The following is a 16,748-nucleotide window of genomic DNA, read 5'->3' as shown; positions in this document are numbered from 1 at the left end:
CACGTTGGAAATACTTACTTAGTTAAAGATGTATTGTCCCCCAAAAACATAAAAAATTAAGTTTAATTAAATCAGACTTTGAATATGTTATTTTGTAGTTTTAATCAAGTTAATCACTTCAATAGAAAAAAAACGAAAAAAATCATGTTCTCACTTATAAAATGACCAAATAAATGATAAAATTCAACCAAGAATCCATTGGCTGCCAGCCAATTTGACCATTTTTTGATTTAAATTACATTTTTTTCAGGTAAATACATTTTTTTTCGATCCAATTTTTTGTCAAAGTGGATAACTATTATGTTACACTAAAATGGAATATTCAACAAAAATTTGTTTAAGAATTATTTTTTCAGGGGGACAATACATATCAGTGTGTTAATGTATATGATAATGGTGGATATCAGTTTTGTCAAACCTTAGAGAAAACAAATCATTTTAACCTCCCAAAGCAAAATCTGAGACGTCAACGTCTATTCCTTCAAATCATGCGATACAACCATTTAAAAAACAACTAGACTAAAATTCCAACAAAATCAAATAATAGACGGGAAAGAGGCAGAGGTAGGCCACGTTTTACATGGACAACCAACATAAAGGAATGGACAAAAATGAGCTATGAGAAGTGTGTGGGAAAGGCGCAGCTGAGGAAAGAATGGAAATTCATGACAGCCAATCTGCTTCGAGCGGAGGACAGGTGAATATGTGCTAGTTGCTGTTATTGAAAGTAGATGGTTTCGTGAAAATTATGTTTAATATCTACACACGAAACAAACGTTTAAAGCTTAAAACAACATGGACAATGTATATTTCTTTTTGATCAAGTAGATTTCTTCTTTATGTTCTGTCTACAAACTTGAGACCGACTGGTTCTGCTGGAACAATCATGAGTTTGCTTTTCATTTCAACCGTTTTGGTCGGCACAACATCAAACTGTCGAATGATCTGCATTTTTAGAAAATACTTTGTCAAATTGAAGTACAACTTTTATTTTATAACAAAATTATTTAGAAACAGTTTAAATAATATATAGGCCTAAATATATGTTATTACACAGAAAATTATAAAGATCAAATAATAGGTATTAATGACAATATTATACATTCGTATTGAAGATCAGGATATTGATGTGATAAAATTCAGGAATAGAGAAAAAAGGTTTTAAAGTAGTACAAATTGAAGTACAACTTTTATTTTTTAACAAAATTATTTAGAAACAGTTTAAATAATATATAAATATATGTTATTAGGGCCTACACAGAAAATGATAAAGATCAAATAATAGGTATTAATGACAATATTATACATTCGTATTGAAGATAAGGATATTGATGTGACAAAATTCAGGAATAGAGAAAAAAAAAGTTTTGAAGTAGTATTTAGGCCTACACCAGAATTTACTAAATATATAAAATATTTGAAAATTGACATTTTTTGATTTACCTCTAAAAGCAATAAATGCATTTCTTGTTCTGCGAATCTTCTTCCTGAAAAATAAGAACTATCTTGAAAATTTGGTTTAATTTATTACTTTTCCGTGTTTTTACTCGCTTATAATAATATGTATGTTTCCTAGAATGCGTTGGAGTACTTACCTACGCACATTCTTGTACCGAATCCAAAAGGAATCGAGGCAAATGGATGGGATGTATTTCTCGCTGATCGATCCCAACGTTCTGGCCGAAACTTTAACGGTTCTTCAAACGTCTTCGGATCTTTTACCATTGGAAAAAATTGAATTACAATTGTAGTCTAGAAGAAAGATGCAGCACAAAACTAACTTTATGTCATATGAAAATATTGATTCGTAGTATAATTGAAGAAGTAGGCCTACATAAATAGTTCATCAAATTGGCAGAAAACAGAAGGTTTACAAACATAATTACTAAAATGTTGGCAGGAATCTACCTTTGCTGGAACAAGATAGCCACCGAGTACAATATCACTATCAAGTTTTCTGGTTATACCACTGATAACTGGTACGATTCTGTTGAACACGACAAAAATGTAAGATAAATACATAATATGTATTATTATTATTATTATATTATACTACAATTATCACAAGATTTTGTCAACCTAACAAGTAGAATAACATAGCATGCATGGAAATACATGTAGGCCTACAAACGATCATCATCAAGAAACAAAATCATCAGTACAGAGCCATACACTATAAATTACGGTACTCAGAATTTATTTAAATTTATTTTCTATGACGGTGACATTGGGAAGTACACATACCTCATAGATTCCTTTATAACCATTTTCATATAAACTAACTTCGTCAAGTATTCTTTAGTAATCGTCTTACTTTCGGGCAATACTTCAAGTATCTCATCTCGTAGTTTTTGTTGACAATCAGGATTATGAGCTACGATGTCTATAAAGAGAACATGTATAATGGACGTCATGTGGAAATATTTTACCTGTAAAAAGGCATAAATGTGGAATTGGCCCGAATGTATTTCATTCATTCTTCATTAGTAAGGAAATCTTTACCGTGTCAATTGCCGCTCCTATCAGCTCCGAAAGATTACCGAAAATGTCAGCACGTGTTAAATCACTACCAGAGATCAAAGCCCCCAAGAACGCATTCGTTTCTAATTGTTCTCCTTTCTCTTTTGCCGACATCATCTCATTCACACGATCTTCGATCAAGTTTTTGGCTGAAATGTGTAAAACAAAACCGTTATGATTATTCCAAAAGATTAAACTCTACGTACTAAGTTATATTATCTAAAAAGATACAGTATATGAAAAGATATAAAAGGGCACATATTAATTCTAATACATGACTAGAATTGGCCAATGTGGAGAGAGGAACCACAAAAGCAACATTGCATACTGATTATTGGACATGGAGCATAGTCCTGGTCGTTGGAATAGATAGTACTGCCAGGATTCTCATTTTTGTGTACAGGTATTTGTTATGGTGGCACAGAAATGGTGTGTTTACTCTAGTAAACTTGAGCTTACTTACTAACTGAGATAGTTGTATCCCAACCATCAACATGTCGCTTCCATGACTTTGTGTTCAAACGTTTATGCAAATTGGTAAATATGAACAAATCCAGTGTGGTTATAAACACGTCTTGAATGGCGTCTATAAACTTCTGTGACTGCTTGTCTACCTTCTCGGACAGTAGACCCAGACGTTTATCTAATAAAACCTTCACGGCTCCTAGACAAATAGAGTATAAATAAATCGTGAATTATTGAATAAGATTTTACATATTTCAATGTGTACAAATGTAATCATGATGTAAGTCCAAATTGCTTACCTTCTAGAGACCATTTAAATAGATCCTCTTCCAGGTCCGGGACAATATCTTTCCGGTCTCCTTCTGCTATCTTGTTTCTCCTTAGGCGAGAAATCGTATCCTTAGTAATCTCCACCATGGCTGGGATGTATTGAGACATTTCTGCAGGTTTAAGAATGTGCTTACCGATTGCTTGACGACTCTTATGCCATTCTTTTCCATCTCTATAAAAAAAACCCGATGGTGATGAATAAGAAACAAAATAATTTTTGTATTACTATTATCTAAGAATAATAATACAATATAGTATAGACACTGAGTGATAAGAAGAAATATAAGAACTATGTTATGATTAAAACTTACTGGAGAAACAGCCCTAATGGAATATTTCTTGTCACTCGATAGTCTTTCCAGGGCAGAATTATTATTCGCTCTGGGTATTTACCTTCCGCCCTGAGCACCTTCTCTACTAAATTCGGATCTGATATCTGTACACTGTAGTTATTTCCCGCACCAAGATAATTGCGCATAATTGGCCCGTATCTCTCTGCATTGTCTTGACTCTATAAAGCAAATTGAAATAGGTAGGCATAAGATAATGCTGATGTTCTCACAAAGATACCCATCCACAGTCAATTCTAAGAGTAATTTTAGCTAAAGAGAATCAATATAGTATTAACAATGTTAATCACTTCTGTAGGAAAAAAAACCTGGAAAAATAATGTTTTCACTTATAAAATGACAAAAACATGTTTTAGAGATTTGACTACTTTTTTTCCTTTAAATTACAGTGTTTCATGTAAATTATTTTTTTGTTATCCAATTTTTTGTCAAAGTGAATAAATATTATGTGACATTAAAATGGCATATTCAACAAAAAAAATGTAAACAAATATTTTTTTCAGGGGGCAATGTATCTTTAAGTCTCAAGTCTGTTAAAAATAATAGACATTAATTAAAAAAAATCAATTACAATTAGATCTGGTCTTGTAAACCATCCTTTTCGTTTAAGCTTAATCAAATCAACTATCAGTTGCCAAGTATTGGAATTTCTGGTTGGAATTGCATCAAATGGCTTGACATTTTCTTTTTGTTCTGCTGTCGTCTTAGTTGCGATCGCGGGCATGTAGTATGGCCCATTTCCTAAGTTGATATATCGTCCGAAAACTATTGCACTCGTGTTGTTAGTTCTTGTTATATTGTACCGTGTGAGAATGGTGAATCGAAATAGTGTCGTCATCGTTCTGAAAAAGAAAATGGAATATCGTAGGAAAACCATAACAAAGGACACATACAAAATAGATGAATGCAAATCAGAATAATGTTTCGGATTAGCCAATTTTCAAACACAACCCTTCTCCCTGGCTATAAACCTCCTGTCATCAAATCGACACCGTACATATTGGAATACAGAGCTAGCCACTAGGCTACTATAAACATGTTAATGTTAAAATAAAAATAGGTCTGATAACTTACAATTTATTTTAGCGGCCTTAGCTTCGTTCAGACAATTATCTAGATTAATTAAACACGACAATTTTGACTGACCTACAAAATCTATAAATATTCATAAACGTAAATTTAATATATTTGATTCATCTGTAGTTTTATTATTATGGTAATTAATATAAAAATAACATATGTAGGCCTACATTTTTGGTCACATGAAGTTACAAAAAAAAATCATCTTTTATGGAAAATTATAAAATACATTTTCTAGATTAGGCCTATATTGTAGGTGTAAATAAACCAGACCTATATGCCATTTTGGTGTGACAAGTAGACAAGTTACCAGGTAAAACGTTGGTAGAGAAAATACAATGAAAGTTTCTATATCGAGCTTACAAAGAGGTGAGATATCAAAAAGCAAAGTGTACTTAATTTTGTAGGCTTATTCAATATTTAACTCAATATATTTCTATAACATGCCAATAGTACTTATGCACGAACATTAATTAGGCCTATATGTACATTACACCTCCTCTAAAAACTTATTTACAGAACGATAACAGACCTGTAGGTTCATAATACGTTTTCTGAAGTACACACAAAAAATCTGTCAGCACAAAGGTTAAGGTTGTAGTTTTCAAGCATGGAATTTTTCCATACTTCTATGTATCTACATCTAAATCACGTAGAGAATGTTTATTTTATTGACCATCTTTAAAGAGGATGACCCCTGCATGTTTTCATTTAAAAAGAACTGAGCTAAATTAAATGTATTGCAATATGCCCAGGATTACTAACAATAACGTCAGTAGGCATATGCCTAATATTATATATCTATAAGTTTAACTTTATTAAAAACAGAACTGGAACATGACGCAAAACCTATTTTTTTCTAATATTTGATGAAATGTAGAACATCACATTGAAATTTATATAACAATTTATTATTACGTATAAAAACGTTTGAAATGAAAGAAATATTTAAAATTGCTGGTGATAACCGGGAGATAGCAATTTTACAATAAACAAGCTTTAAAGTTTTTACATTCAAAAAACATGTAAAAAACATGTAGGCCTATTATTTTGAGTGTGATTACTCTTGTGTGCCAAGCTGTTTGTACTGTTTATATTATAAAATATCGATTTATTATATAATATTAATATAGTTATTTATACACAGGTTGTTAATTTATAATTGTATTATTACTACATTATTTATATTGGTTTAAAAAAGCTTGATATATCTCTCATTCCTGAAGTTTTTCTAGCTGTTGAACGATCTCGAATCTGATTAGCTGTCACAGTCAGGTGACACATGACACACAAAGTTCTAAAGTTGTCCAATGAGCAAAGACCACCACCATCGGCAACCGCAATAATGTGATCAGCATGCCAAAACTAAAAGGAAAGAAACGCATGTGTAGTGTTGTAATAAATGTCAGCTGTACCAAAACTAGACATTTCTTGGTTTGAACAAAATGTCTTTCCTGCCAAAAGTCTGATTTTAAAATGAACCTAATTGAATGCAGAAGAATTTGGTACCAAAAAGTATTAATCTTCATGTCCAAACTTGATCCAAATCCAAGAGAAGTGCTCGATATATAAGGTAGAGCAATATATAAATGAACATTTATTTATCTATAAATGTATATTATAAAATATATTATTAAAATCACTTACCTGTCCTTCAGAAGGAGACTTGATTATCTTATTTAGTTCAGCAACCGATAAACTGGAATACTTACTACCTTCTAAAAATTCCTTACGTTTACTCTTTGGTAAATTACTGGGGGAAAAGATATAATTATAATTTTCTACCAATGAGTGTAATATTTTAATTTAAATAGTGGAGCCAGTGAGGGAGCATAATGAGAAAAGATTTTCTTGAATGGAGAAATAAAAAATAAATGATCTTTTTTCTTTAGAATGTATTTCACACAATACTCAACGAAGTTTATAATAACCTTATTTGTATGAACAACTGATGGGTATCTAATCCACAAATCTGGCAAATTCCATGTTCCAACTGAAACAATTGTTGTCGAATGTATGAACTACTCTTCCCTTGCATCTGAAAAAAGAAAAGAGAGACAAATCTATTTTTGTACCTCATGACTTGACAAGTATAATGCCATCTGGGCTGGTCATGTAATTTGGGGCTTAATATTAACGCAACACACATCTTTTTCAAATTACCTTATGCTCATCCTTGCACTTCTCTGAGCAATATCGTCTATCCCAGGCTGCTGAATGGCTGCTTTCTTTGGTCACCTGACATGGTTGATTGCAAAATATACAAAGAGCACAGCCTTCCGAATTAACAGCTTGAAGGTACAATCCTCTGCCAGGACTACTTCCTGAAGTAACTGGTGACTTGGAACATTTTGGTGGTGATTTGAAACCTTTTGGTGGTGATTTGAAACCTTTTGGTGGCGATTTGAAACTTTTAGTTGGCGATCTTAAGCTAGAAGATGATTCTTGTAATGATGTGCAAGCTATGGAAGAATCTACTGGTATTGTTGTTGCTATATATTTTCTTTTAGATGAGTTGAAAGGCTTAGATATGATTCTTAGGCTACCTCCGATTTCATTAGCCTTTGTGAGTGCAGAATTTGCTAGGTCATCCTGTCAAGAAACAATAATTATTGAGAATTTCTTTTTATAAAAAAGGAGCTTTCTTCCAAAACAAATGAAGTATTAAAGGACATGTGTGAACTTCAGATGTATGGTGGGAATAGGGCACTACTACATGAATCCTGTTGAAAGAATCGGAAGGGTTGTCCAAAAAATGGTAAAATTACATCATTCAAATGCATCAATATTTTAGAATGAAACTTACTTTTGTAACAAAACGTTTTGTACTCGGATTTTGTTTTCTTTTCTTTTTTATATCAAGGAATATCTGTTCAGGATTGACAAATATCTGACCAAGTTTTGAGATTTGTTTCTGTTGAGGTAATGTCAACCTGATAAAAAAAAAGATTGAATCATGAATAAGATTAAAACACATGGACATTTCATTAATCTGGTTTGGTTTACAAAACAATGACATGAAAAAGATATCTTATGTACCTGTTCCATTGCCTGGCAAATCTCTGCACTATTTTGAAACTGGATGGATGTTGAAGAACTTTAGGCAATAATTCTAAGTTCTTGAGATGAACATCAATTGAGAAGAAACTAGTTTGCAAAAATTCACCATCCTACCGAAGAAATATTTCTTTTTTTATTTCTGGAAATTATTGGACTACAAAAATGAAAATTATTCCTAGCTAAATTGTATTGGTGGTGACTTTTCTTTACTTCAAATGTTTTTTTTTTTCATGTGTGTTCAGTTAATAATGTGTTAGCAAATACAGTTTTAATTCATTATCAAAATGTATTCAACCTTTACTGAAAATTCAACTTACGCTTTCAATTTGTAAATGAATTCTTTTCGGGGCAAACAAAAAAATAATATATTAGGCAACTGCAAAGAATTTACTTATTCTTGATTAAAGTGAATCTCAAGGTAAACATAAATAGAAATATAATCAACATGGAATAATAGTAATATATTTGTTATGACTTGGATTGTATTTATTTGTAGGAAGTGCAATTTGATGTAAAGGGAAAATCGAATATTTTTGGCCAGAAAACACCAATTGTATGAAGTTTTAGGTACTTAAAACATCAGCAACTATAATCTCACATGGTATTTAAAACAGCAATGTATAATAAACATATACAAACCTCATTATATAAATAAATTCTGTTAGTATGTGGACTGACACGGTACTTAAAGAGGCGATGAGCTGTATTGGACTCATCTAGTTCATCTTTTACCTCAGGCAATGACTTAATCTCACAAGTTTCTTTCTTAGATGGAGCGATAAATGAACTGTCACTATTTATAGAATTTGGTACATTTTTAATTTTATAGTCGGTGTTTGAAGATGGTTGTTTCTCATGGTTATTCGTCTTTGAATCAAGATAATTTCCTGCAATTGTTTTTAATGGTTTTGGATTCCAACAAGAATCACATTCATCAGATTGAGAGGTAAAGCCGCAATCATCACATGTCCAAGATTCCTGCGATAATTTGGTTGAAGACTGTGAAGAAATATGAGATTCAACAGAACTTAAAAATGACGAACTATCAATTAATTGATTCTCATGGTTCTTTGTCTTTGAATCAAAATTATTTTCTGAAATTTTCTTTGATGGTTTAGGATTCCAACAAGAATCACATTCATCAGATTGAGAGGTGAAGCCACAATCATCACATGTCCACAATTCCTGCGATAATTTTGTTGAAGACTGTGATGTAATCCAAGACTCAGCCGCTGCAATATCTTCTAAGATACTTGTGTCTGTTTCGGTTGGTTCATTATCAGGTGAATCTGTATTGAGATGATCACCAGTCTGATGATCACTCTCACCAGAAAAGCACTTCAGTGTGGAAGTGGTGGTGTTATTATGATCTTTATTTTGAGGCAATTTTTCACCTTCAAAAGTTGTTACATGATTTGTATATGGGGTAACAAATGAATTATCTACCACTTCCTTTGAATTAGCAAAACTCTTCACTTTTCTTTTTACCCCACGTGATCTCTTTGCTGATGAAAGAGAATTTTTAATTTTTGGTGATACATCAAAATCTTCAAGATCATCATCACCAAAATTGATATTACATAAGCTGAGTCTTTTTGAAAGTTTTTTATTTCGCATTTTTGGAGTTTGTTTCTTTGGAACTGGTTTAGCAGTGTTACACATCTCACAAAAAGGAAGATCTTTATGATTACGAAATGTACACAGAGAGCAGCTCCATGATGACACTGTACCAGATGTTTGGCATTTGTCAACAGAGGTATTAGTATTATTACATTTTTCAAGCTGTGTAACATTATCAGATTCCTGTAAATTGTCTGTACACCTTCGTTTATTAACAGGTTCATAATGGCCTGGAGAAGCTGATAAAGATTTTGATGAACTAGCAATGAATGTATCCTCTGAATCAGAATTTTCTAAGGTTTTACCAATTTCCATCAATTCTTTATGAGCATTTACTAATGGTTGTTTGGTAAATTTCGGATCAGGTTTGGTTGTTGCTTTATCCGACACAGACTGGACTCCTATACTTTTCTGTTTTGTTTCTCCTGGAGTAAAAAATGATCTAATATCTTGAGTTTTATTTTCTTCCTAAAAAAATAGTTTATAATAATGATTATAAAAAACACAAATAACTTTACGAATGTTTAAGCAACAAGTCTATCATAGTATTGTATGAATTTGTTTTTGTGCATAAAGTGGAACGTCACAACAACTTTAACATATATTTATAATCTATTCTAATTGGAAATATCTCTGGCTTATCAAAGCTGTTGTAAATAGTAATATAAAATAATCTAGCGGATAAGTTAATGTGTTAGTGTGATTCTGTCATAATCCCAAACAGATAATTGAAATCCATAAATTAACATTTTCTTTGTCCTTATTACATTTTGTCGAAGTTCTGGTAAATGTGTGGGAAAGTTAATTAGTGACACAAAACAGATTTTTTGGCAAAGATCAGGTTAATCTTGCTAATTCGACTTTGTGATCAGATAGAAACTATAATCAAAGATGTTTGTAAGTATTTATTAAGTAATGTTACTCTAAGTATATAATCTTTAATGTTGTCAGAAAATGTTGTGGGAAAGTTAATTAGTGACACAAAACAGATTTTTTGGCAAAGATCAGGTTAATCTTAATAATTCGACTTTGTGATCAGATAGAAACTATAATCAAAGATGTTTGTAAGTATTTATTAAGTAATGTTACTCTAAGTATATAATCTTTAATGTTGTTGTTGTAAGTAAGAATGGATTAAAGCAGGGATATTGATTTAATTAAAGTAACATGTTAGCAGTGATTAATTTAGATATAACCATGGTGGAATTACTTTAACTTCTAAAAGAAGTTTAAACTCATGTATTTTTAAAAGCACAGACCACACAGAACATGGTGTTTTGCAGCTCCTACCAAATAGATAGACAAATGGCAAAAGAGCAAAAACACAACCAATGTAGTATTTGAAATTTAATACTTACTTTAGAAAAGTAGCACTCATCATCATCATTATCTTCCCCATCCTTGCTTGGAACCCACACTGTAGCAAAATTCAAAAATTCAATCTCGTCTTTGTCGCAAACACTCGCTTTAAGATGTTGAAGCTTTCCATTCAAAGCACTTGAAACTACATTTACCTATACCAATGTATAATAAACAAAAGTTTAAAGTTAGTGATTCTATAGAGTGGACAAATTAAATATAATTATTACTAAAAATAAATCACAAATTAAATTTATGAGATTGAGAAATAAGGGATTGTGCTGCTCTGGATTGAACCCATGACTATAAAAGGAATGTATAAATCATTGGTATACAGTGCCACTATCTATGCATACTATGTAATGAAACGCCAGTACAAACCAGGGAATAGTGTAATTTCACTCTTCCCTAGTACAAACAAATGATTGATTAGTCAACAAATTAAATTAAATAAAAACTGGAGAGTTGACTTTTGATCATAATTAATAAAATAGATCACAGCAGACAATGACCTTTATTGTGGGAATCAGAATCAAAGCGGCATCCATTATACAAAGATTCACAGAACAGAAGTGAGGATTAAGGATACGACGGCGTAATAATTGATTTTTTAATAACCTAGACTAACACAATGGTATAAAAGATGAGTCATTGTCCCATATGATTTATTGGGAATTTTAGGAATAACTGGATTGTGGAGAAGTGAGAATATTCCCATCTGTTTAATTTTTCAAAAAATGATTATGAAAAGTGTTAAAATTAATAAATAATTAAATACATAATCAAATCAAATAAGATAAAATTATATACATAAAGTTTAAACCTAAAAATTAATTTGTCTTTACAGTATAAAAAAAAAACAAAACAATAAGAAGAGATGGATGTAGAAGAGATCGGCAATGGTCGTCTACTGTAGCTAACGTTTGTAGAACAAGAATAACCAACAATTGACCAAAAGAATAAAACATGGATGCACAAATCATTTAATATTCCTATGATTCTAGGCATGGAAATTAGGACCATACAGCCATTACAGACCAAGATGGTTTTTCTACACACAAAAGTTTTTTTTAGAGAAATAGGTAAGTTAGAAGTAATTTATTATAGTATAAGTTATCTACAAATGTTTTACGTATAACATTTTAACAAGTTGTAATCTTTTACAGCTGTGGTCATTTTTACATCTTATCTTGTATTTTATTTCTTTCATATACAGCCTTGTTGAAGTCTCTTTATAAAAAATAAAGATTTTATTATTATTAAATCCAAAAGATTGGCATTACGATGGGAATATATACAGCACCATCACATAAGTAAAATCAACATAACATAAAGAATATTTGAACCATTTGAAGGTTTATCTGTCGACTCAGGCAATCTATCTATTAAAACAAAATATGAAATTAAGCTCTAGAAAGTAATTACCAACTATAACAATAAAGTCTATACATTTAAAATGTAGTGAACTCAATGTTTAAGATACATGTCTGCAGTACTACAGTATATGTGACTGGAAATTAACCTCAAAGCAAAACTCACAAATGGTTTTAAATATTTATACAACTTTAAATATTTTGATAATCTGTAAAAATGCTGTCAAATGATATTATTTAAATATTGATCAAATTTATATAATGTATTCATTTTAAGATGTGACACATGTAACATAGGAACAGTGTGTACAAATACAACTTTCAGTAAATTCTATGTTACGTGTTAGAAAATGTTTAAAGAGATATATTGGATTTCCAATTCAAGAAACTGTAATGAAATTGGCCCCATACTACCCTGAAAAGGTAATTCTGCAACATTTGAAACCTTTGAATCATCACTACAGAAGAAATCAATTGAAATATCGAACAGGTTTACGACAGGTAAAAACCTGAATTTGAATTACCGCACACCACCACAATTAGCGAACAGAAAAGACAACAAGTTCGCAAAGACAATTATTGATAATTTGATGTTTTGATCTATTTGATCATTCAAAAACCTTGAAAATGATGAACATGTTCTATGCTTCATTTTTAGTAACCAGGTTTGCATAAGATTAATTAGCCCTTGAAAATATATTATGGTATTTTTAAACTTGATTTACAACAAATTAGGTAATATTAATATTGATAATATCAATTTTTATTATTTATTTGTTTTTAAACTAGAAGCATGTTTACCTTCTTTTATCTTTCTTATTGATGAATTTAAAATGTCTGTGTATGATGAAATAAATATAACAAATGTTTATAAAACTGAATGAAATTTATGAGAATAAGACATTATCCTGCTCTGGATTGAACCAAAGACACTGAATAATAAGGAAACCATAAATCACTAGGTTACTGTGCCACTATCAATGCATACTATATATGTAATGAAAAGTCAGTAATAGAATACAAAAAAAAGTGATTGATTATCAAGCAATTGGAAATGATTAATGAACAATCATTTTCATTGGCAAAGTGTTTTCATGGAATAGCCGAAGGGGGAAGAGGTTAAAGGTAATTGTAAATCTTTTTCCAGTCATCTCAATTGGCGTTCTTCATGAAACTGACAACCGAAATGAGAAGAAATGACGACAATTTATCAGATGCAAATATAGAACAAATTGATGATAGTCCTCCTTTCAATTTTTTTCAGGAGAGTATATACATTTGTGTTGTCCTACATTATATTTTCAAACTACCTTTAAAAGATTACATAAGATTATGTATTTGTACGGATATAGAGTGTATTCACATACTGTACATTATATTAGGCTTTAAAGACCTACCTGCCACACTGACAAATTTAAACGATGTCAACATGCACAATTTAATCAGTGTTTTTATCAATCCCCTACTACTTTCATTTGAGAATTGAATGTAGTTGTAGAAGGAACAGGAAGCTACTATAAATTCATTTAAACACAAGATTCATTTAAACTCATGAGGGAGTGAGTGGCTGAGCAGTTAACAGAACTACATAGCCATAACATAGCAGGTATAAGCAAGGGTTTGAGGCTCACTCGTTCCATGGTTTTGATGTCTTATCCGAGTTTTCTTAGATAAGAACTATAAACCGTAGGTCCAGTGTACACATCTAGCTAATGTGCCCTTTAAAAAACTTTGTACATCTTTCGAGACAAGTAGGGGGTTACCCGGTGTACTAGTCAACCCACACAGCGACTGTGCAATTGGGACTGGACAGTTTAACCTGTTGGTCCCATCCTTCACTAATGTACATCTTAGTGAGAAGTTGAATAAATAAGAAAATGAATGTACAGTACAAAGCTATACAAATACATTTTGTGAAATTTTAGCAACTACAGACTATTGTATGTGTACCTTTCTGGACAATGCAGCCCACATCCACTCGTCAATAGAACCTTTAGCAATAAGATAGTGAACATGAATTGAATTGACCTGACCAATGCGATGAGCTCGGTCCTCACACTGCTCAAGTACACCAGGCGTCCAGTGGAGTTCAGCAAATACTACGTCAGTAGCTGCAGTGAATGTTAGGCCCTGGTAAAAAATTGTGCATGTAATTTAATGAATCCAAAACATATATAGTAAACTCACTACTTATTTCAAAAGATTTACTAAGTTCTTTAAAGCGCACACGTTCATTTTGTGTGAACACTGGACCTACAGTTTAAAGTCCTTACTAAGACTGGTTCTACCACCAGAACCATCGGGCGTGTAGGCCTTGAATCCTTGCCGTTATGATGGCAATGTATTAAGATTCCATTTTAGTTCAAATTTATTGTCAAATACATAGTAATTGAAATTTGTATTCCAAGGTTAAAAAACACCATAAAATTACATACAAAAAGCAATACAATATTAAGATATGTAAAAATAGTAAAAGGTCATAAACAGTAAAAAATGTTAAAAACTGGACTTGATAAAATTACACTATGATTGGGTTAATATTTAAAAATAAAGATCACTTTACCGCTTGGACACTTATTATCATACTACATTTAACACTATCATTACAAACTACAGAACAGAAAAACCACCATCACTTTTAATAGTTAATAAAGTGTAGCACCTACCACTCCTGCAGCCTGTATGCTTAGTACAGCGACTCGTGTTTGTTCTTCTTGCTGGAATTTCTTTACAAGGTGCTGGGAAAAAAGGAATTTATATTATTCAATTTATAATAACAATTTGTTATTCCCTCCCACCCAACTTAAAAAATCAAATTACCATTATATATAAAATTATTAACATTATTAATGTATTTATTAGGGCGTGTGCTGGATGGTGGATTACTGATCGTGAGAATCCAACTCTCGCTGCATTGCTTGCATTCTTAAGCAAGATACTTTACTTAAGTTTGCTTCTCTCCACCCAGGTGTATAAATGGGTACCCAGTTAGACACAACTTTAATTACTAGCTGCATTAGGGGAGTATGTTGACCCAAGAAAATAATAACCGGGGTAATAATGTGAAGCGCTCAGAGGCATTGTGCAATAAGCACGAATATTATTATTACTATTAAGATTCCAAATGTTTACTTGAATCATAACTGAGAACTCATTTTTTTGGGTTATCTAATTGAGGTCACAAGTGAAGTTTCTATGACAACTCATTACTCGCTTCATTTATTTCTGCATTTTCATTACCGTCGTACAAAACCCAACCTTTCATCTGATTTAACTTTACCATTCTGTCTAAACTTGGGACATCTCCATCGATGCGGATATACTGAATATCTTCCTTTTTCTCTCGATTATGTTTCATTATTGTCTGACAGATAGCTGTGAGGACATCTTTGTGATGAGCAAAGACAAGAAACTTTAGACCTGGATTATCAAGCATCATCGAAATGTAATCACACACAGCACCAATCTGGAATATTCAATCAGTAATTTCCAATTTAAAAAAACTGAATTTTAATTAAGCCCAACAAAAATACTATTGAATCTAAGTATAGTATTACATTAAGACATTATATAAGTTGAAATTAAAATATTATTCAGAATTTAATATTTATTCCTAAATAATAATTAAATATAACAAAAGCAATATACAGACTTTTGGTTTCAGTGTTACATTAATCATACCGAAACACTCATTTACAATATTAATTTATTTGAGTTCTGTTGAATTTATTTTATATAAATATATAATAATAACTGTGCATTCATGTTTTATATTTACACCTTGGCCAGCTATATGCTGGTTTAACGAAACAATTTTGTGGTGTATGAATAAAAGTACAAGAAGTACAAACATTATATATAGTCCTTCACCCTTCTTTGCGAATTTATGTAAAGAAGAAAGGGTGTATACATTTGATCTCTGCTGTGCGTTCATAAAATTGACAATTAGTGCTGTTCTGCCGTACTACACAGAGAGTCAAATCTAACATGAAAGCCCCCAGTGGTTCAATGGTTAAGACCATTTCAATCTCATTTAGTAGCTTTTTTCCACAGTCTCACACAGAGTAAAAAAAATGTCAGGATGAATACACACAGTAAAAAAAATGATAAAGCTTTACAGCTGACAATATAGTTGGCTATATACAATAGTTGGTAAAACATATTTAGTTTAACTCTGAAATATTACATAGTATAACATTTAGTATAATATGCATTACTTTGTTATGTTTCTTTCCTGGATATATCACAGTTTATTATTATAAAGTGTCATTCATTTTCTAGGGTGTTGACCCAAGAATCCAAAGTTGAAGGAATGGCAAACACATGAGAAAATACAAAGTCATATGAAAAACTATTGGTTTTTTTTATGGTACATTTGATTAATTAAGATTAGTAAGACATTGATAGAATGTCTGATTCAGACAAGTTTAATCTTTGCTCTAGGAAACTAGATAACAGATATTTCTTTCTGGGAAAATTAAAAAGGAATATAATATTCAAATATCTCGAAGCAGTAGTTCGGTTGAGAGAAGCATGATTGTTGTTTTATTTATAGAAACAGGGATATTTTTTATATGGTCTCCTATCTAAT

The 16,748-nt window shown here is 31.3% G+C and overlaps 3 protein-coding genes across 3 annotated transcripts in view; all 3 read right to left on the bottom strand.

Moving 5' to 3' along the window:
• Positions 1-212: 212 nt before the first annotated feature.
• Positions 213-2,374, bottom strand: LOC144848696 (25-hydroxyvitamin D-1 alpha hydroxylase, mitochondrial-like). The gene is made up of 5 exons (XM_078705550.1): positions 2,245-2,374; positions 1,909-1,987; positions 1,596-1,752; positions 1,444-1,487; positions 213-945 (listed from the first exon to the last, which is right to left on the bottom strand). The coding sequence occupies exons 1-5, from the start codon at positions 2,271-2,273 to the stop codon at positions 838-840; spliced, it is 417 nt and encodes a 138-aa protein (XP_078561676.1). The 5' UTR covers positions 2,274-2,374; the 3' UTR covers positions 213-837.
• LOC144848571 (sterol 26-hydroxylase, mitochondrial-like) lies at positions 2,295-4,485 on the bottom strand. The gene is made up of 6 exons (XM_078705371.1): positions 4,237-4,485; positions 3,627-3,826; positions 3,285-3,487; positions 2,984-3,184; positions 2,503-2,669; positions 2,295-2,383 (listed from the first exon to the last, which is right to left on the bottom strand). The coding sequence occupies exons 1-6, from the start codon at positions 4,387-4,389 to the stop codon at positions 2,375-2,377; spliced, it is 933 nt and encodes a 310-aa protein (XP_078561497.1). The 5' UTR covers positions 4,390-4,485; the 3' UTR covers positions 2,295-2,374.
• Positions 4,486-4,923: 438 nt separating this feature from the next.
• LOC144835838 (DNA annealing helicase and endonuclease ZRANB3-like) overlaps positions 4,924-16,748 on the bottom strand; it is a 63,350-nt gene continuing 51,525 nt past the window's right edge. Inside the window, exons 9-19 of the mRNA XM_078690952.1 lie at positions 15,438-15,623; positions 14,824-14,895; positions 14,108-14,287; positions 10,784-10,939; positions 8,445-9,893; positions 7,785-7,915; positions 7,552-7,678; positions 6,909-7,337; positions 6,677-6,783; positions 6,393-6,498; positions 4,924-6,110 (exon numbers count right to left, since the gene is read on the bottom strand). Of these exons, the coding sequence (XP_078547078.1) occupies positions 5,928-6,110; positions 6,393-6,498; positions 6,677-6,783; positions 6,909-7,337; positions 7,552-7,678; positions 7,785-7,915; positions 8,445-9,893; positions 10,784-10,939; positions 14,108-14,287; positions 14,824-14,895; positions 15,438-15,623 (3,126 nt within the window). The 3' untranslated portion in view covers positions 4,924-5,927. The remainder of the gene's footprint in view (positions 6,111-6,392; positions 6,499-6,676; positions 6,784-6,908; positions 7,338-7,551; positions 7,679-7,784; positions 7,916-8,444; positions 9,894-10,783; positions 10,940-14,107; positions 14,288-14,823; positions 14,896-15,437; positions 15,624-16,748) is intronic.

This window comes from Antedon bifida, chromosome 1 (genome assembly GCF_963402885.1).
Source record: "Antedon bifida chromosome 1, ecAntBifi1.1, whole genome shotgun sequence".
In the NCBI taxonomy this organism is placed as follows: domain Eukaryota; kingdom Metazoa; phylum Echinodermata; class Crinoidea; order Comatulida; family Antedonidae; genus Antedon; species Antedon bifida.
Note: the sequence above shows the minus strand (reverse complement) of the source record. Positions and strands in the feature narration are given on the sequence as shown.